This window comes from Haliotis rufescens, unplaced genomic scaffold (assembly GCF_023055435.1).
Source record: "Haliotis rufescens isolate VD_foot unplaced genomic scaffold, xgHalRufe1.0.p SCAF_8, whole genome shotgun sequence".
In the NCBI taxonomy this organism is placed as follows: Eukaryota; Metazoa; Mollusca; class Gastropoda; order Lepetellida; family Haliotidae; genus Haliotis; species Haliotis rufescens.
The window spans coordinates 26,074,942-26,097,706 of record NW_025964372.1 but is presented as its reverse complement, the minus strand read 5'-3'; the positions used below and the strand labels follow the sequence as shown (position 1 = coordinate 26,097,706).

Below are 22,765 nucleotides of genomic sequence, written 5' to 3'. Positions count from 1 at the left end.
TATTTATAAAATGTACACACAAAATTCTAATACACAGTAAAGTCGGTAGAGATTGATTGTTCTAGATGCTTGGTTCTAGAGACCTGATGGCCAACAAAACAGCCTACACCAACCCCAAAGAAACAACAAAAACGCAAACACACTTAAAAACAATATAAAAAAAGGTATAATGAAAGTTATATTTGACAGTAAAAGACGACATACGAGGGCCCTTTTTGCCCAGTCTCAGGACATGACAGTAAAAGACGAGATACGAGGGCCCTTTTTGCCCAGTCTCAGGACATGATTAAAACTTTCGTAAAGACATTCGTTTTAATGTAAACATTTATTTTTGCCTAGTGTGCCAGTCAAAAGGATTTTGTTTTCCTTTTTTGAGAAGGGTTGGTATATTTAGGGTGGACGGCACGTAACAGAGCCTGGAATTAGAGCCTGAGCAAGTCTTGCACCGAAGCTGGTCGCCTCCAAAGATGTAGACAGACAGACAGACATATATTTTATTAAAGTCTCACCTAATGTACAAAAAATTAGTTATCCACTTTGAAACACAGATAAAAGTATACAAGCCGTTCCCAGTGGAACTAAGCGGGACAAATATTTACATGAATAGGCATTAGGAATATAACAATGTAGTTAGAAACAGTATAAACACTTGGATAAATATTCATGATGTCAAGGACGTGATATCGGCGCTTTAACACATCTTAGCAGTGTTTCCCTATATGATCATACCAGCAGTTGCACTGATAGATGACAATATGCATGCTGAAAGTCATCTGTAACAATATGTCCAGAAAACAATCATGACAATCATAGAGGATATTATATGAGTGTACGCCTCATACTAAGTTTACGACAATGAATTTGGGCACGAGTGTCGTAAACATAGTATGACATGAAGACGAATATAATGTTCTATTTATTACCGAAGAAGATATCTACACACCGAAACGAATTTTAGTGTGTATCTATAAGGACAGAAAGTCGCAACAGCAGCGGGACCACAATTTATCATCTTCAAATATGACGTCGTTTCTAGTGTGGCGTCTTTCAGATCTCACGTCACAAAAAGAATCGAATGACGTCAACAATGCCTTCCGGATGACGGAAACAATACACTGTTGTCTCGTGACGTGATATGATCATAGGGCACATATGATTTTTATGAACCCCTATATGTTTGCCCTCGTACATGTAGGTAATAATTTTTCATTTTTAATCTTTAAATTTAAATTTTCCATCAAAGATGACTGTTCAGTTTCCAAAAGAAGCTGAAAGAATCTATCAGATAATGTTGGTGCTAGAATTATCTCCAAAAACAGTAAATTCGATTCGTCTCTTGGGCGCAAAAGCAACATAGTGATAAAAAGATATGAATAGATTACTGAAAACTAGCGGAAAAGGAAAGCATGACCTGCTACACAGGTAGCACCCGCCACTCACACAATTTGCATTAAAAAGGAAGTATTTGGATATGGTCTAATGCAGGTCTGTCATAGCACACACAAGCGTAAAAGATTGAAGGAAAGCACTGAAGCCAACTATCTACAGGTCTGTCATGATACACACAAACATAAAAGATTCAAGGAAAGCACTGAAGCCAACTATCTACAGGTCTGTCATGGCACAAACAAACATAAAAGATTGAAGGAAAGCACTGAAGCCAACTATCTACAGGTCTGTCATGATACACACAAACATAAAAGATTGAAGGAAAGCACTGAAGCCAACTATCTACAGGTCTGTCATGATACACACAAACATAAAAGATTGAAGGAAAGCACTGAAGCCAACTATCTACAAGTCCGTCATGATACACACAAACATAAATGATTGAAGGAATGAACTGAAGCCAACTATCTACAGGTCTGTCATGATACACACAAACATAAAAGATTGAAGGAAAGCATTGAAGCCAACTTTCTACAGTTCTGTCATGGCACAAACAAACATAAACGATTGAAGGAACGCACTGAAGCCAACTATCAACAGTTCTGTCATGGTACACACAAACATCAAAGATTGAAAGAAAGCAGTGAAGCCAACTATCTACAGGTCTGTCATGGTACACACACACATGAAAGATTGAAGGAAAACATTGAAGCCGACTATCTACAGGTCTGTCATGGTACACACAAACATAAAAGATTGAAGGAAAGCAGTGAAGCCAACTATCTACAGTTCTGTCATGGTACACACAAACATGAAAAATTGAAGGAACACATTGAAGCCAACTATCTACAGGTCTGTCATGGTACACACAAACATAAAAGATTGAAGGAAAGCAGTGAAGCCAACTATCTACAGTTCTGTCATGGTACACACAAACATAAAAGATTGAAGGAACACATTGAAGCCAACTACCTGCAGTTCTGTCACGGCACAAACAAACATCAAAGATTGAAGGAACGCATTGAAGCCAACTATCTACAGTTCTGTCACGGCACAAACAAACATCAAAGATTGAAGGAACGCACTGAAGCCAACTATCTACAGTTCTGTCACGGCACAAACAAACATCAAAGATTGAAGGAACGCACTGAAGCCAACTATCTACAGTTCTGTCATGGCATATTCAAACATAAAAGATTGAAGGAACACATTGAAGCCAACTATTTACAGGTCTGTCATGGCACACACAAACATAAAAGATTGAAGGAACACATTGAAGCCAACTATCTACAGTTCTGTCACGGCACAAACAAACATTAAAGATTGAAGGAACGCATTGAAGCCAACTATCTACAGGTCTGTCATGGTACACACAAACATAAAAGATTGAAGGAACACATTGAAGCCAACTATCTGCAGTTCTGTCACGGCACAAACAAACATCAAAGATTGAAGGAACGCACTGAAGCCAACTATCTACAGGTCTGTCACGGCACAAACAAACATCAAAGATTGAAGGAACGCACTGAAGCCAACTATCTACAGTTCTGTCATGGCATATACAAACATAAAAGATTGAAGGAACACATTGAAGCCAACTATTTACAGGTCTGTCATGGCACACACAAACATAAAAGATTGAAGGAACACATTGAAGGCAACTGTCTACAGTTCTGTCACGGCACAAACAAACATCAAAGATTGAAGGAACGCACTGAAGCCAACTATCTACAGGTCTGTCATGGTACACACAAACATCAAGGATTGAAGGAAAGCAGTGAAGCCAACTATCTACAGTTCTGTCATGGTACACACAAACATAAAAGATTGAAGGAACACATTGAAGCCAACTATCTACAGTTCTGTCACGGCACAAACAAGCATTAAAGATTGAAGGAAAGCATTGAAGCCAACTATCTACAGTTCTGTCATGGCACACAATAACATTTAAGATTATAGGAACACATTGAAGCCAACTATCTACAGTTCTGTCACGGCACAAACAAACATCAAAGATTGAAGGAACGCATTGAAGCCAACTATCTACATTTCTGTCATGGCATATACAAACATAAAAGATTGAAGAAACACATTGAAGCCAGCTATCTACAGGTCTGTCACGGCATATACAAACATAAAAGATTGAAGGAACACATTGAAGCCAACTATCTACAGTTCTGTCACGGCACAAACAAACGTCAAAGATTGAAGGAAAGCAGTGAAGCCAACTATCTAGAGGTCTGTCATGGCACACAATAACATTAAAGATTGAAGGAACACATTGAAGCCAACTATCTACAGTTCTGTCACCCTATCTCACCCTCAGAGTACTTCTCCTCAATGTAAAGACAATCACACAACATCCAGTAGGTGTATCCCACCGTCAGAGTACTTCTCCTCAATGTACAGACAATCAAACAACCTCCAGTGGGGGTATCCCTCCCTCAGAGTACTTCTCCGCAATGTACTGGCAGAGACAGGCAGCATTACGAACGTGTCTGGGTCCATGCACCTTCAACTTGCCTTCCTGGTAGGCGGTGGTGTAGCCCACGCTATGGTGGTGAATCAGCTGCGATGCATACGCCTGTGTACAGAAAACACGGAATTCATTAGGTTGAACAAAGAAAATGTTCCTCGGGGACTCTCGTATCAGTTTAAATCTAGAGCATCATTTATTATTGTTGCCAACAACAAAAACATTTTGCAAATTTCCCGCGTCAAATGAAGCAGACGCTGTTTTTCCATGCATTACAACTGACATTGTATTACAGAGTTCAGTGTGTGCCCATTTGTGTGTGTTGTTATGCTTGGTGGGCGAAATGGTTTCTCAATCTTCACTTTTGAGACACACTCAGGATGTCCTATGGTCTGTATTTAGAGTATTGAACGTTTTCTAAGATATGTTTTTTTCTAAACCCTTCATTTAATTATGTACATGCATGTACAAGCATGTAGGACAATCTACGTTTTTTTGCTCGTGCAACAATCCACTGATCAGTTCATACAGTGATTGCACTGACGTCACGAAACAATGACACAGTGCACTACTCCCAGTCTCCTTTTCCGTAAGCGACAAGTCGTAAATTGTGAACTCATTCAGTTCTGTTTTATTTTGCTCGACTCGACTTATAGTCTATGATACTCGGCTTCATGTTATAAATTAACTTACATTGTGTCTTTAAAGAACAAACAAACAGGTCGAGTAGCACCTGATCAGGAGACGTCTCGCGAATCAAAGCAAACATTGGAGCAGTGATCATTACAGGGCCTTGATCACTGAAAGCATATCAGGTGAAGAACTGACCTGTGAGGCGTCTGCATTAATTCCGTCGTGTTTGCCTTGGAGAAACTCTGCCAAGAAATTCTGAAAACACACCCGCTCTACGTTAAAATTTACTTAATAAGGTATATTTGAGTATATGAGATAGTTTTCAAGCTGAGATTGCATATCATCAACTGAGTCAACACGTCTTCGAGGATTCAAGCTCTTTACAGTGAAATAGCCTCGCGTAATGTATATTAACATGTACGTAATGCACAGAGCCTTAACATTGACAAATTGCCTCCAGGGTTTCCTTTGGCAATATGACAATAAACAAACGCATCGCATCACTGGGTTTCTAAAATGTGGTCAATGATAAACATGACGGTGAGATAACATTGAAGGCTTGATGTAACCTCTGTTGCCGTGTCGACTCTGGGTTCACGGACACACAGAGGGTACATCAAGCCATATTCCTCTCGTGATAAGCTACAACTGTAAAATAGGACTTAAAGCAATACCATAGAGAGGTAGTCATCGAGCGCACATTCAAAGCGCTGCTTATTTCCAAACAAGACTGGCCTTGTTGTGCTATTTTTGCATCACATGTGTTTTCCACACATGAGTGGACGTTGTTCTCTGGTGTACAAAGGGAATTACATTGTTACATGTCAGACTACGTGTTATTTTGGGTCCTCCAGCCTTTGAATATCGCTCGGTGGCTTCCTTTAAGTGAACGGCGGTTTGTACCTACTTTGCATTCCGTGGGGTTGAAGAACCAGAACTCGAGCTGTAAAAGCACATCATTGATCATCAGACAAGGATAAATCACAATGGATGCTAAGTGTAGTTCAGTAGAAAAATTCTCAAAGGCAATCTGAAATACCCAAATCTGTGTACACTACACTACACCTCTCTCTCTCTCTCTCTCTCTCTCTCTCTCTCTCTCTCTCTCTCTCTCTCTCTCTCTTGCTCTCTCTCTCGCTTTCGCTCTCTCTCTCAATCTCTCACTCTCTCTCTCGTCTCCATCTCTCTCTTTCGCTTTCGCTCTCTCTCAATCTCTCTCTCTCGCTCTCTCTCTCTCACTCTCGTCTCTCTATCTCTCTCGCTTTCGCTTGCTCTCTCTCCATCTCTCTCTCTCTCTTGCTCTCTCTCTCTCTCGCTTTCGCTCTCTCTCAATCTCTCACTCTCTCTCTCGTCTCTATCTCTCTCTTTCGCTTTCGCTCTCTCTCAATCTCTCGTCTCTCTATCTCTCTCGCTTTCGCTTTCTCTCTCTCCATCTCTCTCTCTCTTTTGCTCTCTCTCTCGCTTTCGCTCTCTCTCAATCTCTCTCACACTCTCTCTCTCTCTCTCTCGTCTCTCTCTCTCTTTCGCTTTCGCTCTCTCTCTCTCTCTGTTTCTCTCTCTCTCTTTCTCTCTCTCTCTCTCTCTCTTTGACATGCATGGTTTACTCACAAACGTCCTTGATGTCACACATCCAGACATCGTCATACTGCATCCCACGATGAGGTTGTATTTCAGAAATATTTTGTTAGCTTCAGTGACAGCTTTTCGAAGTCTTCTTTTCCTCTGTGGTCAGTTTAAAACAAACAAACGAACATCTTTATATCTATGTCGTTATAAGCATGTCCACAAACGTATCTTCAAGGGAACCATCTAACGACAGCAAATATGTCATAGTGAAATTTCCAGAAATCCCCAAGATACATGTATTGCATTGTATTACATTGTATTGTTTTGTATTTGAATTTATTGCATCAAATGTTGTGTTGTATTTATTGTATTATATTACAATATATTATATTGTAATTATTGTTTGATATTGTATTATATGTTTTTTCAAGGTATTTATTGTATTGTAACTTATTGCATTAAATTGCATTATATTCCAATTTATTGCATTGGATTGTATTGAATTATTTTGCCTTGCATTATATTGTAATTTAATGCATTGTATGATATTTATTGCATGAATTATTTCATTGCATGGTATTTTTTGTATCGTAATCTATAGCATTATAATTTATTTTATTGCATTGTATTCTATTCCATTCCATTGCATTGTAATGCATTGCATTGTATTGTCTTGTATTGTATTTGATTTATAGTATTGAGCAAGGACCATAACAAGGCCAAAAAATGTGATTAGGGGCCGTACGGCGTATGCGAAACAGTCCGAATAAACGGCTCACACCTAACAGCGAGTCATGTTTTCCTGGCGGGTTTTAGCTGTTACACGTCTACCAGATTTGGCAGTGTCAGATTTTCACCTCTTCCCAAACTTAATACAAACTACTCTGGCAAGCATTAAGCAAATTATGGTGACGTCATTTCTGCTGTGGAGACGCCATCAGGAGGACGCCTTCTACACCAATGGGATCAAGCACAGGAGTCCGTATCTAAAAATAGACACCCTCATGCATATTCATGACCATCTCCACACATATTCACGTGAAAGTGTAAATGTGTCATTTGTGCCAAATTCATTTGTTTTTACGCAATAGAATGTATTAAACGTAAATTCTACTCACCATCGATCGCTGAAGGAAAAAGACCAAAACAAACACCAACCAGGGAAGCGTCATAGTGATAATAAAGATAACACGTAGATGATTATTAAAATCAGAATAACGTGCAGTTGCAATTATGGCTGTAAGAGTTGGCATGCCAACGAAGCCTACACAGAGCAGCACTACAAGAATTGGTACACAACAAGGTCCGTAGTCATAGAGATGTTTGCAGAAGCAGGTTGCAGAGCGGATGATGTCCACTGACTTGTCAAACTCTTCCGGGGGTATCTGATAGAAAGTTTGACAATTTGACAGATACATATGTCCATAGATGGAAACACATTGAAGACATAAAAATGAGGTTACGTCTAGAGAAAGTTGTTGGTGGCGGTGATCCTAAACGCCGCAGACATAATTGATATTATAAGAAACGATTGACGCCGTCGGGGTACGATGACACACAAGTCAACCAGCCTAACTGCCCGAGCCATTTTGTCGCCTTTTAGGACCAGCATAGGTTGCAGGGGACCAATTACAACTCGGATATGCCACGGGTTCCTGGAGATGTTTAAGAATTAGACTTAAAATCATATGGGTTGTCGTGCACCCCATTTCATTTTTAGGGTCAAGTGATATATACACTCTTCTTCCTTATATATAAATACCTGTATGCCTGGTCTGAGCAACACCTCGGGAACATAAGGTATTCTTATAGCTTCTCCCGATGGACACTTATAGTTGGACTGTATTTCAGTCAGTTTTTCCATATTACCTGAAAAGGGACATAATGTAAATGGGTTTTCGTGAGCTAGGGTGTATCCGGTCTCACGTTTAGCTATTTGCGCCAGCGCCCTTTGTTGACAGGTTGGGGTCTTCTAATTAGATTGCAACCCATTATTTCAAGACATCGTTATGTGAGATGAACACCTCTTGGTTCCTTTTGTAAAACCAAGAGCAAATATATTTCATAAAATTGGTTTCGGTCCCTATTGACTGTACAGTAAAGTACGGTTATAACGAACTCAAAGGGACTACTAATTTTAGTTCGTTATAACCGTAGTTCGTTATAAGCATATATACAACATAATACAGCTAATTATCGGGACCAAAAAAGGAGTTCGTTATATCCGTCAGTTCGTTATAAGCGTGTTCGTTATAACCGCAGTTTACTGTATATGATTTCCTAATGACTGGTGATGAGTGATATCATAGCAGCGACACAACGGATGTCGTCTCACCAAATCGAGGCCGGACTGTCACGTCTCTTGTGCCACTGTAGTTGCTGAGGAGGTCGTCTAGAAAAATAATAAATTACAATATCTCATGATCAATAATACCTTTTTCATAACGGTGTATTTCTATCAAAACGGAATGTTTTTCCTAAGTTATATTATATGTGTTTCTATTACACTTTGGCCTGTTTCATTATATAGATGTACACAGAAGTACAAACCATATGCACATGACTTATTGGGCAATTCACGCTCACAATGTCTGTGACAAGCCAGCACTAGGTTAATACCTACATGCCTAAATAGGTTTAACATATGTATAGCAATTGTTCCTCTAGTTCCAGTAAAACATAATGCTATTATAGGAATCCAGGCGTTTTATTATATTTTAGAAATTGGTTTACGGATCCAGCCACAATTCAAGAATGAGAAAAAATATAATTTCAGTTTAAAGCTCCAGCTCTCTTATTATCACCAAGCCCACTGGGCTTACTTCCAAACACGAATTCTAAATGTTTACCCAACCTACACGCTCATTGTGGTACACGGTAAATGACCCGAACTGTAGGCTCAAAGCAAAAGATGAAGCCACGACGAGTACTGCTCACAGCATCACAGGTACAAGCTCACGAAATCATTAGGTGAGGTGAAATGGGGTTTAACGTCGCGTCCAAGATTATTGCACTTATATAGCGACGTGCATGTACGTGTGTGTTTGTGTGGCTGCTTGTACTAGTCCGGACTGATGCCGATTTATAGTGCTAGCTCACTGAGATACCATGCCGCAGTTTAACATGAATACCCCACTCAGACACAGTATACTGACTCCGAGCAGACCAGTTCTTGTTTTAGCCCCTTAATGCCGAGCGCCAGACAGGGTAACAACAAGTACCATCTTTTTAAGTCTTTTGGTATGACGCGGTCGGGGATCGAACCACTAGACCATGGAGGCAGTCCTACGAAATCATTAACATGCGAACTGAAAATCTCATCGCACAGACCCTATGGTTTAGCCAAATAATGACAAAAATTAAAAGGGTTTACTTTGATTTTGATTTTGTTTTCGACCGACTAAAGATTTTATAGGAAATCAATCTGTAAGCCAACTCAAAAAAAGGTGTTAGTACCTATTCTAAACATTATGCCAACCGGGTCGATGGCCTAGTGGAAGAGCGTCCGCCCGAAGAGCGGATGGCCCGGGTTCGATACCCGGCCGCGTTAAAATGGTACTTGTTGTTACCCTGCCTCGTGTTGGGGCTAAAACAAGGACTTGTCGGCTAGGAGTCAGTATACTGTGTCTATCTGGCATATTCATCTTAAACTGCTGCATGGTATCTCAGGTGGCTAGCACTATAAAATCGGCATTAGTCCGGGCTAGCACAAGCAGCCACACACAAGTCGCCATGGATTTAGAATACCTCTAGAAACTATGGCATCAATGAACCGCGGCCACCAGTCATCGCCGGAAGTTGCGTCGATGTAGGTGAGGGTCTTGATGGTGTCAGGAACACGGCACTGCTTCACCATAACTGGCACCACTAGCAGCTGGCTCTCCTCCATGCTCAGGATCATCCCCATCTGTGTCTCAAACATGCACCAGTGGCTCTGGATGAAGTCTGGAGACAGCACTAACACCGTCTTCTCCGACAGCTGGATGTGCTCAGTGATATTTTCAATGATACGCTTGCCTCCATGAAAGTCTCTCTCGTGGACGCTGCATTTGAAGCCAAGATTTGGAGACTCCAGTTTGCGGGTAATCTGTTCCACCCATTGTCGATCAGTAGACTCATAAGAAAAGAAGGCGTGGTATTTCTTTCCTTCTGGGAGGGGAGGAGCGACACCCATACGGCTCTTGCATTGTAGTGGAAGAGGTTCTACCTTCATCGCAGCAGAGTGTATCGATGCGCCTGAATCGCCCGATGCTTCATTGCTTGAAACTGGCCCAGGATCCCCGTGCACGGCTCTTATGGGCGTTGAAACGGATTCTGTTTCGGAATCCTGGGACAGTTCATCCCCCGAAAGCGGCTGCAACATCTTTGATGCTGGAATGTGATATTTATAAACTAGATCACAGGGCGACCATTTAATATTTAGAGAAATTTGTTAAAATTACAGTTCGCCAGCTGTATCTTTATCACAGAACTCTGTCCTGGTTATATTCAGTGTGTCAATGAAATTTGTACGTTTGTCTCTTTGACTATTGTATGATTCGAGGAGTATCATTAACAATCGAAAACGACATACAATCCATGACAGTTATGCAACACAAACGACACACAATATAGGTAATGCAACACAAACGACATACGATCCATGACAGTAATGCAAAACTAACGACATACAATCCATTATTGTAATGCAACACAAACGACACACAATCTAGTAAATGCAACACAAACGACATACGATCCATGACAGTAATGCAACACAAACGACATACAACCCATGACAGTAATGCAACACAAACGACATACAATCCATGACAGTAATGGAACACAAACGACATACAATCTAAGTAATGCAACACAAACGACATACAATCCATGACAGTAATGCAACACAAACGACATACAATCCATGACAGTAATGCAACACAAACGACACACATTCCATTACAGTAATGCAACACAACGACATACAATCCATGGCAGTAATGCAACACAAACGACACACAATCCATGACAGTAATGCAACACAAATGACATACAATCCATTATTGTAATGCAACAAAAACCACACACAATCCATTTTTGTAATGCAACAAAAACGACATACAATCTAAGTAATGCAAAACAAACGACACACAATCTAGGTAATGGAACACAAACGACATACAATCCATGACAGTAATGCAACAGAAACGACATACAATCCATGACAGTAATGCAACACAAACGACACACAATCTAAGTAATGCAACACAAACGACATACATGGATTGTATGTCGTTTGTGATGCATAACTGGCATGGATTGTATGCCGTTTGTGTTGCATTACTTAGATTGTATGTCGTTCGTGTTGCATTACTGTCATGGATTGTATGTCGTTTGTGTTGCATTACTGTGATGGATTGTATGTCGCTTATTCTGCATTAATGTCATGGATTGTATGTCGTTTGTTTTGCATTACTTAGATTGTATGTCGTTTTTGTTGCATTACAATAATGGATTGTATGTCGTTTGTGTTGCAATACTTAGATTGTGTGTCGTTTGTGTTGCATTACTGTCATGGATTGTATGTCGTTTGTTTTACATTACTTAGATTGTATATCGTTTTTGTTGCATTACAATAATGGATTGTATGTCGTTTGTGTTGCATTGCTGTCATTGATTGTATGTCGTTTGTGTTGCATTACAATAATGGATTGTATGTCGTTTGTGTTGCATTACTGTCATGGATTATATGTCGTTTGTGTTCCATTACCTAGATTGTGTGTCGTTTGTTTTGCATTACTTTCATGGATTGTACGTCGTTACTTTTGCATTTCTTAGATTGTATATCGTTTTTGTTCCATTACAATAATAATGGATTGTATGTCGTTTGTGTTGCAATACTTAGATTGTTTGTCGTTTGTGTTGCAAAACTGTCATGGATTGAGTGTCGTTTCTGTTGCATTACTGTCATGGATTGTATGTCGTTTGTTTTGCATTACTTAGATTGTATGTCGTTTTTGATGCATTACAATAATGGATTGTATGTCGTTTGTGTTGCAATACTGTCATGGACTGTATGTCGTTTGTGTTCCATTACCTAGATTGTGTGTCGTTTGTTTTGCATAACTTTCATGGATTGTATGTCGTTTGTGTTGCATTACTGTCATGGATTCTATGGGGTTTGTGTTGCATTACTGTTATGGATTGTGTGTCCTTTGTGTTCCATTACCTAGATTGTGTGTCGTTTGTTTTGCAAAACTGTCATGGATTGAATGTCGTTTCTGTTGCATTACTGTCATGGATTGTATGTCGTTTGTTTTGCATTACTAAAAATTGTATGTCGTTTTTGATGCATTACAATAATGGATTGTATATCGTTTGTGTTGCAATACTGTCATGGACTGTATGTCGTTTGTGTTCCATTACCTAGATTGTGTGTCGTTTGTGTTGCATTACTGTCATGGATTGTATGTCGTTTGTGTTGCATTACTGTCATGGATTGTATGTCGTTTGTGTTGCATTACTGTCATGGATTGTATGTGGTTTGTGTTGCATTACTGTCATGGACTGTATGTCGTTTGTGTTGCATTACTGTCATGGATTGTATGTCGTTTGTTTTGCATAACTTAGATTGTATGTCGTTTTTGTTGCATTTCAATAATGGATTTTATGTCGTTTCTGTTGCAATACTTAGATTGTGTGTCGTTTGTGTTGCATTACTGTCATGGATTGTGTGTCATTTGTTTTGCAGTACTTAGATTGTATATCGTTTTTGTTGCATTACAATAATGGATTGTGTGTCGTTTGTGTTGCATTGCTGTCATAGATTGTATGTCGTTTCCGTTGCATTACTGTCATGGATTGTATGTCGTTTGTTTTGCATTACTTAGATTGTGTGTCGTTTGTGTTGCATTACTGTCATGGATTGTATGTCGTTTGTGTTCCATTACTGTCATGGATTATATGTCGTTTGTGTTCCATTACCTAGATTGTGTGTCGTTTGTTTTGCATTACTCTCATGGATTGTACGTCGTTACTTTTCCATTTCTTAGATTGTATATCGTTTTTGTTGCATTACAATAATAATGGATTGTATGTCGTTTGTGTTGCAATACTTAGATTGTTTGTCGTTTGTGTTGCATAACTGTCATGGATTGAATGTCGTTTGTGTTGCATTAGTGTCATGGATTGTATGTCGTTTGTGTTGCATTAATGTCATGGATTGTATGTCGTTTGTGTTGCATTACTGTCATGGATTGTATGTCGTTTGTTTTGCATTACTTAGATTGTATGTCGTTTTTGTTGCATTACTGTCATGGATTGTATGTCGTTTGTGTTGCATTACTGTTATGGATTGTGTGTCCTTTGTGTTCCATTACCTAGATTGTGTGTCGTTTGTTTTGCATTACTGTCATGGATTGTATGTCGTTTGTTTTGCATTACTGTCATGGATTGTATGTCGTTTGTTTTGCATTACTTAGATTGTATGTCGTTTTTATTGCATTGCAATAATGGATTGTATGTCGTTTGTGTTTCAATACTTAGATTGTGTGTCGTTTGTGTTGCATTTCTGTCAAGGATTGTATGTCATTTGTTTTACATTACTGTCATGGATTGTATGTCGTTTCTGTTGCATTACTATCATGAATTGTATGTCATTTGTGTTGCATTACTTAGATTGTATGTCGTTTGTGTTGCATTACTGTCATGGATTGTATGTCGTTTGTGTTGCATTACTGTCATGGATTGTATGTCTTTTGTGTTGCATTACTGTCATGGATTGTATGTCGTTTGTGTTGCATTACTGTCATGGATTGTATGTCGTTTCTTTTCCATTACTTAGATTGTATGTCGTTTGTGTTGCATTACTGTCATGGATTGTATGTCGTTTGTGTTGCATTACCTAGATTGTGTGTCGTTTGTTTTGCATTACTGTCACGCATTGTATGTCGTTTCTGTTGCATTCCTGTCATGAATTGTATGTCGTTTGTGTTTCATTACTGGCACGGATTGTATGCCGTTTGTGTTTCATTACTTAGATTGTATGTCGTTCGTGTTGCATTACTGTCATGGATTGTATGTCGTTTGTGTTGCATTACTGTGATGGATTGTATGTCGCTTATTCTGCATTAATGTCATGGATCGTATGTCGTTTGTTTTGCATTGCTTAGATTGTATGTCGTTTTTGTTGCATTACAATAATGGATTGTATGTCGTTTGTGTTGCAATACTTAGATTGTGTGTCGTTTGTGTTGCATTACTGTCATGGATTGTATGTCGTTTGTGTGGCATTACTGTCATGGATTGTATGTCGTTTGTTTTGCATTACTTAGATTGTATATCGTTTTTGTTGCATTACAATAATGGATTGTATGTCGTTTGTGTTGCATTGCTGTCATTGATTGTATGTCGTTTGTGTTGCATTACAATAATGGATTGTATGTCGTTTGTGTTGCATTACTGTCATGGATTAGATGTCGTTTGTGTTCCATTACCTAGATTGTGTGTCGTTTGTTTTGCATTACTTTCATGGATTGTACGTCGTTACTTTTGCATTTCTTAGATTGTATATCGTTTTTGTTGCATTACAATAATAATGGATTGTATGTCGTTTGTGTTGCAGCACTTAGATTGTTTGTCGTTTGTGTTGCAAAACTTTCATTGATTGAATGTCGTTTCTGTTGCATTACTGTCATGGATTGTATGTCGTTTGTTTTGCATTACTGTCATGGATTGTATGTCGTTTGTTTTGCATTACTTAGATTGTATGTCGTTTTTTTGATGCATTACAATAATGGATTGTATGTCGTTTGTGTTGCAATACTGTCATGGACTGTATGTCGTTTGTGTTCCATTACCTAGATTGTGTGTCGTTTGTTTTGCATAACTTTCATGGATTGTATGTCGTTTGTGTTGCATTACTGTCATGGATTGTATGTCGTTTGTGTTGCATTACTGTTATGGATTGTGTGTCCTTTGTGTTCCATTACCTAGATTGTGTGTCGTTTGTTTTGCAATACTGTCATGGATTGTATGTGGTTTGTGTTCCATTACTGTCATGGATTGTATGTCGTTTGTTTTACATTACTGTCATGGATTGTATGTCGTTTGTTTTGCATTACTTAGATTGTATGTCGTTTTTGTTGCATTTCAATAATGGATTGTATGTCGTTTCTGTTGCAATACTTAGATTGTGTGTCGTTTGTGTTGCATTACTGTCATGGATTGTGTGTCATTTGTTTTGCATTACTTAGATTGTATATCGTTTTTGTTGCATTACAATAATGGATTGTATGTCGTTTGTGTTCCATTACTGTCATGGATTGTATGTCGTTTGTGATGCATTACTGTCATGGATTGTATGTCGTTTGTTTTGCATTACTTAGATTGTGTGTCGTTTGTGTTGCATTACTGTCATGGATTGTATGTCGTTTGTGTTCCATTACTGTCATGGATTATATGCCGTTTGTGTTCCATTGCCTAGATTGTGTGTCGTTTGTTTTGCATTACTTTCATGTATTGTATCTCGTTACTTTTCCATTTCTTAGATTGTATATCGTTTTTGTTGCATTACAATAATAATGGATTGTATGTCGTTTGTGTTGCAATACTTAGATTGTTTGTCGTTTGTGTTGCATTACTGTCATGGATTGTATGTCGTTTGTGTTGCATTAATGTCATGGATTGTATGTCGTTTGTGTTGCATTACTGTCATGGATTGTATGTCGTTTGTGTTGCATTGCCTAGATTGTGTGTCCTTTGTTTTGCATTACTGTCATGGATTGCGTGTCGTTTTTTTTGCATTACAATAATGGATTGTATGTCGTTTGTGTTCCAGCACTTAGATTGTGTGTCGTTTATGTTCCATTACCGTCATGGATTGTATGTCGTTTGTTTTGCATTTCTTAGATTGTATGTCGTTTTTGTTGCATTAATGTCATGGATTGTATGTCGTTTGTGTTGCATTACTGTTATGGATTGTGTGTCCTTTGTGTTCCATTACCTAGATTGTGTGTCGTTTGTTTTGCATTACTGTCATGGATTGTATGTCGTTTGTGTTGCATTATTGTCATGGATTGTATGTCGTTTGTTTTGCATTACTGTCATGGATTGTATGTCGTTTGTTTTGCATTACTTAGATTGTATGTCGTTTTTATTGCATTACAATAATGGATTGTATTTCGTTTGTGTTTCAATATTTAGATTGTGTGTCGTTTGTGTTGCATAACTGTCATGGATTCTAATGCAACAAAAAGACATACAATCTAAGTAATGCAAAACAAACGACATACAATCCATGACAGTAATGCAACACAAACGACAGACAATCCATGACAGTAATGCAACACAAACGACACACAATCTAAGTGTTGCAACACAAACGACATACAATCAATTATTTTAATGCAACAAAAACGACATACAATCTAAGTAATGCAACACAAACGACATACAATCCATGACAGTAATGCAACACAAACGACAATACAATCTAAATAATGCAACACAAACGACATGCATTCCATGACAGTAATGCAACACAAACGACATACAAACCATTATTGTAATGCAACACAAACGACATACAATCTAAGTAATGCAACACAAACGACATACAATCTAAGTAATGCAACACAAACGACACACAATCCATTAGTGTAATGCATCACAAACGACATACAATCTAAGTAATGCAACACAAACGACATATAATACATGACAGTAATGGAACACAAATGGCATACAATCCATTATTGTAATGCAACAATAAACGACATACAATCTAAGTAAGGAAACACAAACGACACACAATCCATTATTGTAATGCATCACAAACGACATACAATCTAAGTAATGCATCAGAAACGACATACAATCCATGACAGTAATGCAACACAAACGACATACAATCCATGACAGTAATGCAACACAAACGACACACAATCCATTATTGTAATGCAACACAAACCACATACAACCCATGACAGTAACGGAACACAAACGGCATACAATCCATTATTTTAATGCAACACAAATGACATACAATCTAAGTAATGCAACAAAAACGACACACAATCCATTATTGTAATGCATCACAAACGACATACATTCCATGACAGTAATGCAACACAAATGACATAAAATCTAAGTAATGCAACACAAATGACATACAATCTAAGTAATGCAACACAAACGACACACAATCCATTATTGTAATGCATCACAAACGACATACAATCTAAGTAATGCAACACAAACGACATACAATCCATGACAGTAATGGAACACAAACGGCATACAATCCATTATTGTAATGCAACAAAAACGACATACAATCTAAGCAATGCAACACAAATGACACACAATCTAGGTAATGGAACACAAACGACATACAATCCATGACAGTAATGCAACACAAACGACAAACAATCTAAGTAATGCAACACAAACGACATACAATCCATTATTGTAAAGGAACACAAGCGACATACAATCTAGGCAATGCAACACAAACGACATACAATCCATTATTGTAATGCAACACAGACGACATACAATCCATGACAGTAATGGAACACAAACGACATACAATCCATTATTGTAATGCAACACAAACGATATACAATCTAAGTAATGCAACACAAACGACACACAATCCATTATTGTAATGCAACACAAACGACAAACAATCCATGGCAGTAATGCGACACAAACGACACACAATCTATGTAATGCAACACAAACGACATACAATCCATGACAGTAATGCAACATAAATGACATACGATCCATGGAAATAATGCAACACAAAATACATACAATCGATTATTGTAATGCAACACAAACGACAAACAATCCATTATTGTAATTCAACCCAAACGAGAAACAATCCATGACAGTAATGCAACACAAACGAGAAACAATCCATTATTGAAATGCAACACAAACGACAAACAATCCATTATTGTAATTCAACCCAAACGACAAACAATCCATGACAGTAATGCAACACAAACGACAAACAATCCATTATTGTAATGCAACACAAACGACATACAATCCATTATTGTAATGCAACACAAACGACATACAATCTAAGTTATGCAACACAAACGACATACAATCTAAGTAATGGAAAAGAAACGACATACAATCCATGACAGTAATGCAACACAAACGACATACAATCCATGACAGTAATGCAACACAAAAGACATACAATCCATGACAGTAATGCAACACAAACGACATACAATCCATTATTGTAAGGGAACACAAACGACATACAATCTAAGTAATGCAACACAAACGACATACAATCTAAGTAATGCCACACAAACGAGAAACAATCCATTACAGTAATGCAACACAAACGACATACAATCCATGACAGTCATGCAACACAAACTACATACAATCCATGAAAGTAATGCAACACAAACGACATACAATCCATGAGAGTAATGCAACACAAACGACACACAATCCATTATTGTAATGGAACACAAACGATATACAATCTATGTCATGCAACACAAACGACATACAATCCATGACAGTAATACAACACAAACGACATACAATCCATTATTGTAAAGGAACACAAACGACATACAATCTAAGTAATGCAACACAAACGACACACAATCCATTATTGTAATGCAACACAAACGACATACAATCCATGAGAGTAATGGAACACAAACGACATACAATCCATTATTGTAATGCAACACAAACGACATTCAATCTAAGTAATGCAACACAATTGACACACAATCCATTATTGTAATGCAACACAAACGACATACAATCCATGACAGTAATGGAACACAAACGGCATACAATCCATTATTGTAATGCAACAAAAACGACATACAATCTAAGTAATGAAACACAAACGACACACAATCTATTATTGTAATGCATCACAAACGACATACAATCCATGACAGTCATGCAACACAAACTACATACAATCCATGAAAGTAATGCAACACAAACGACATACAATCCATGAGAGTAATGCAACACAAACGACACACAATCCATTATTGTAATGGAACACAAACGATATACAATCTATGTCATGCAACACAAACGACATACAATCCATGACAGTAATACAACACAAACGACATACAATCCATTATTGTAAAGGAACACAAACGACATACAATCTAAGTAATGCAACACAAACGACACACAATCCATTATTGTAATGGAACACAAACGACATACAATCCATTATTGTAATGCAACACAAACGACATTCAATCTCAGTAATGCAACACAATTGACACACAATCCATTATTGTAATGCAACACAAACGACATACAATCCATAACAGTAATGGAACACAAACGGCATACAATCCATTATTGTAATGCAACACAAACGACATACAATCTAAGTAATGCAACACAAACGACACACAATCCATTATTGTAATGCATCACAAACGACATACAATCTAAGTAATGAAACACAAACGACATACAATCCATGACAGTAATGCAACACAAACGACATAGAATCTAAGTAATGCAACACAAACGACATACAATCCATTATTGTAAAGGAACACAAACGACAAACAATCCATTAGAGTGATGCAACACAAACGACATACAATCTATATAATGCAACACAAACGACATACAATCCATGACAGTAATACAACACAAATGACATACAATCCATGACAATAATGCAACACAAACGACATACAATCCATGACAGTAATGCAACATAAATGACATACAATCCATAGAAATAATGCAACACAAACTACATACAATCCATTATTGTAATGCAACACAAACGACAAACAATGAATTATTGTAATTCAACCCAAACGACAAACAATCCATTAGAGTAATGCAACACAAACGACATACAATCCATTATTGTAATGCAACACAAACGACATTCAATCTAAGTAATGCAACACAATTGACACACAATCCATTATTGTAAAGGAACACATACGACATACAATCTAAGTAATGCAACACAAACGACACACAATCCATTATTGTAATGCAACACAAACGACATACAATCCATGAGAGTAATGGAACACAAACGACATACAATCCATTATTGTAATGCAACACAAACGACATTCAATCTAAGTAATGCAACACAATTGACACACAATCCATTATTGTAATGCAACACAAACGACATACAATCCATGACAGTAATGGAACACAAACGGCATACAATCCATTATTGTAATGCAACACAAACGACATACAATCTAAGTAATGAAACACAAACGACACACAATCCATTATTGTAATGCATCACAAACGACATACAATCTAAGTAATGCAACACAAACGACATACAATCCATGACAGTAATGCAACACAAACGACATAGAATCTAAGTAATGCAACACAAACGACATACAATCCATTATTGTAAAGGAACACAAACGACAAACAATCCATTAGAGTGATGCAACACAAACGACATACAATCTATATAATGCAACACAAACGACATACAATCCATGACAGTAATGCAACACAAATGACATACAATCCATGACAATAATGCAACACAAACGACATACAATCCATGACAGTAATGCAACATAAATGACATACAATCCATAGAAATAATGCAACACAAACTACATACAATCGATTATTGTAATGCAACACAAACGACAAACAATCAATTATTGTAATTCAACCCAAACGACAAACAATCCATTAGAGTAATGCAACACAAACGACATACAATCTATGTAATGCAACACAAACGACATACAATCCATGACAGTAATGCAACACAAATGACATACAATCCATGACAATAATGCAACACAAACGACATACAATCCATGACAGTAATGCAACATAAATGACAAACAATCCATGGAAATAATACAGCACAAACTACATACAATCGATTATTGTAATGCAACACAAATGATAAAAAATCCATTACTGTAATTCAACCCAAACGACAAACAATCCATGACAGTAATGCAACACAAACGACAAACAATCAATTATTGTAATGCAACACAAACGACAAACAATCCATTATTGTAATGCAACACAAACGACATACAATCCATTATTGTAATGCAACACAAACGACATACAATCTAAGTAATGCAACACAAACGACATACAATCTAAGTAATGCAACAGAAACGACAAACAAGCCATGACAGTAATGCAACATAAACGACATACAATCCCTGACATTAATGCAACACAAACGACATACAATCCATGACAATAATGCAACACAAACGACATACAATCCATGACAGTAATGCAACATAAATGACATACAATCCATGGAAATGATGCAACATAAATGAGATACAATCCATGGAAATGATGCAACACAAACTACATACAATCCATTATTGTAATGCAACACAAACGACAAAAAATCCATTATTGTAATTCAACCCAAACGACAAACAATCCATGACAGTAATGCAACACAAACGACAAACAATCCATTATTGTAATGCAACACAAACGACAAACAATCCATTATTGTAATTCAACCCAAACGACAAACAATCCATTATTGTAATGCAACACAAACGACATACAATCCATGACAGTCATGCAACACAAACTACATACAATCTAAGTAATGCAACACAAACGACATACAATCTATGTAATGCAACAGAAACGACAAACAAGCCATGACAGTAATGCAACATAAACGACATACAATCCATGACATTAATGCAACACAAACGACATACAATCCATTATTGTAATGCAACACAAACGACATACAATTCATGACAGTAATGCAAGAAAAACGACATACAATCTAAGTAATGCAACACAAACGACAAACAATCCATGACAGTAATGCAACACAAACGACATACAATCCCTGACATTAATGCAACACAAACGACATACAATCTAAGTAATGCAACACAAACGACATACAATTCATGACAGTAATGCAACACAAACGACATACAATCCATTATTGTAATGCAACACAAACGACATACAATCCATTATTGTAAAGGAACACAAACGACATACAATCTAAGTAATGCAACACACACGACATACAATCTAAGTAATGAAACACAAACGACATACAATCCATGACAGTAATCATTATGCAACACAAACGACATACAATCTAAGTAATGCAACACAAACGACATACAATCTAAGTAATGCAACACAAACGACATACAATCTAAGTAATGCAACACAAACGACATACAATCCATGACAGTAATCATTATGCAACACAAAAGACATAAAATCGTTGTGTGTCGGGGCAGTCTAACCCCCCAGTATCCTATGCTTGTTGTATTACAATCACTAAATTGTCTGGTCCAGTCTTGATTATTTACAGACGGCCGTCAAAACCTGTAATAAGGCTGCCTGTGGCATCAAACAACAAACCTGAAAACAAATTAACTGTTTACAGAAAAGAACAACAGTTTTAAAACGAAGGATAACATTTAAATTGTAACTTATACTTACTGATAAACTGGCGTCAACACAAGAGTCGAGGGGTGTTTCAACGATGACTTCCGGACTTCCGGACGCTGGATGAGGCATAGCACGACCGAGGTTGCAAGACTGTGTCACGGGCCACATTCAACTATTGTAAAGGCCGAGTTACTTCAAGATACAATACAGCATTGCCTGTTGTTTCAGATTTCAGATTGGTTTGGTTTGGTTTGGTTT

General features: G+C 37.6%; 2 protein-coding genes across 3 annotated transcripts; both read right to left on the bottom strand.

Moving 5' to 3' along the window:
• Positions 1 to 480: 480 nt before the first annotated feature.
• On the bottom strand, positions 481 to 3,752 carry LOC125376995. The gene is made up of 3 exons (XM_048389754.1): positions 3,746 to 3,752; positions 3,657 to 3,684; positions 481 to 3,467 (listed from the first exon to the last, which is right to left on the bottom strand). The coding sequence occupies exons 1-3, from the start codon at positions 3,750 to 3,752 to the stop codon at positions 2,573 to 2,575; spliced, it is 930 nt and encodes a 309-aa protein (XP_048245711.1). The 3' UTR covers positions 481 to 2,572.
• LOC124128259 lies at positions 1,871 to 22,765 on the bottom strand. Of its 2 annotated transcripts, none has more exons than XM_046491635.2 (9): positions 22,559 to 22,765; positions 9,812 to 10,435; positions 8,400 to 8,456; positions 7,827 to 7,933; positions 7,183 to 7,449; positions 6,107 to 6,220; positions 5,406 to 5,441; positions 4,694 to 4,753; positions 1,871 to 3,973 (listed from the first exon to the last, which is right to left on the bottom strand). In XM_046491635.2, exons 2-9 carry the CDS (start codon positions 10,425 to 10,427, stop codon positions 3,803 to 3,805), a joined length of 1,428 nt encoding a protein of 475 aa, XP_046347591.2. In that variant the 5' UTR covers positions 10,428 to 10,435; positions 22,559 to 22,765; the 3' UTR covers positions 1,871 to 3,802. The 2 variants fall into 2 exon arrangements, with proteins under 2 accessions (XP_046347591.2, XP_046347592.2); XM_046491636.2 differs by lacking the exon at positions 22,559 to 22,765 and adding an exon at positions 22,389 to 22,407.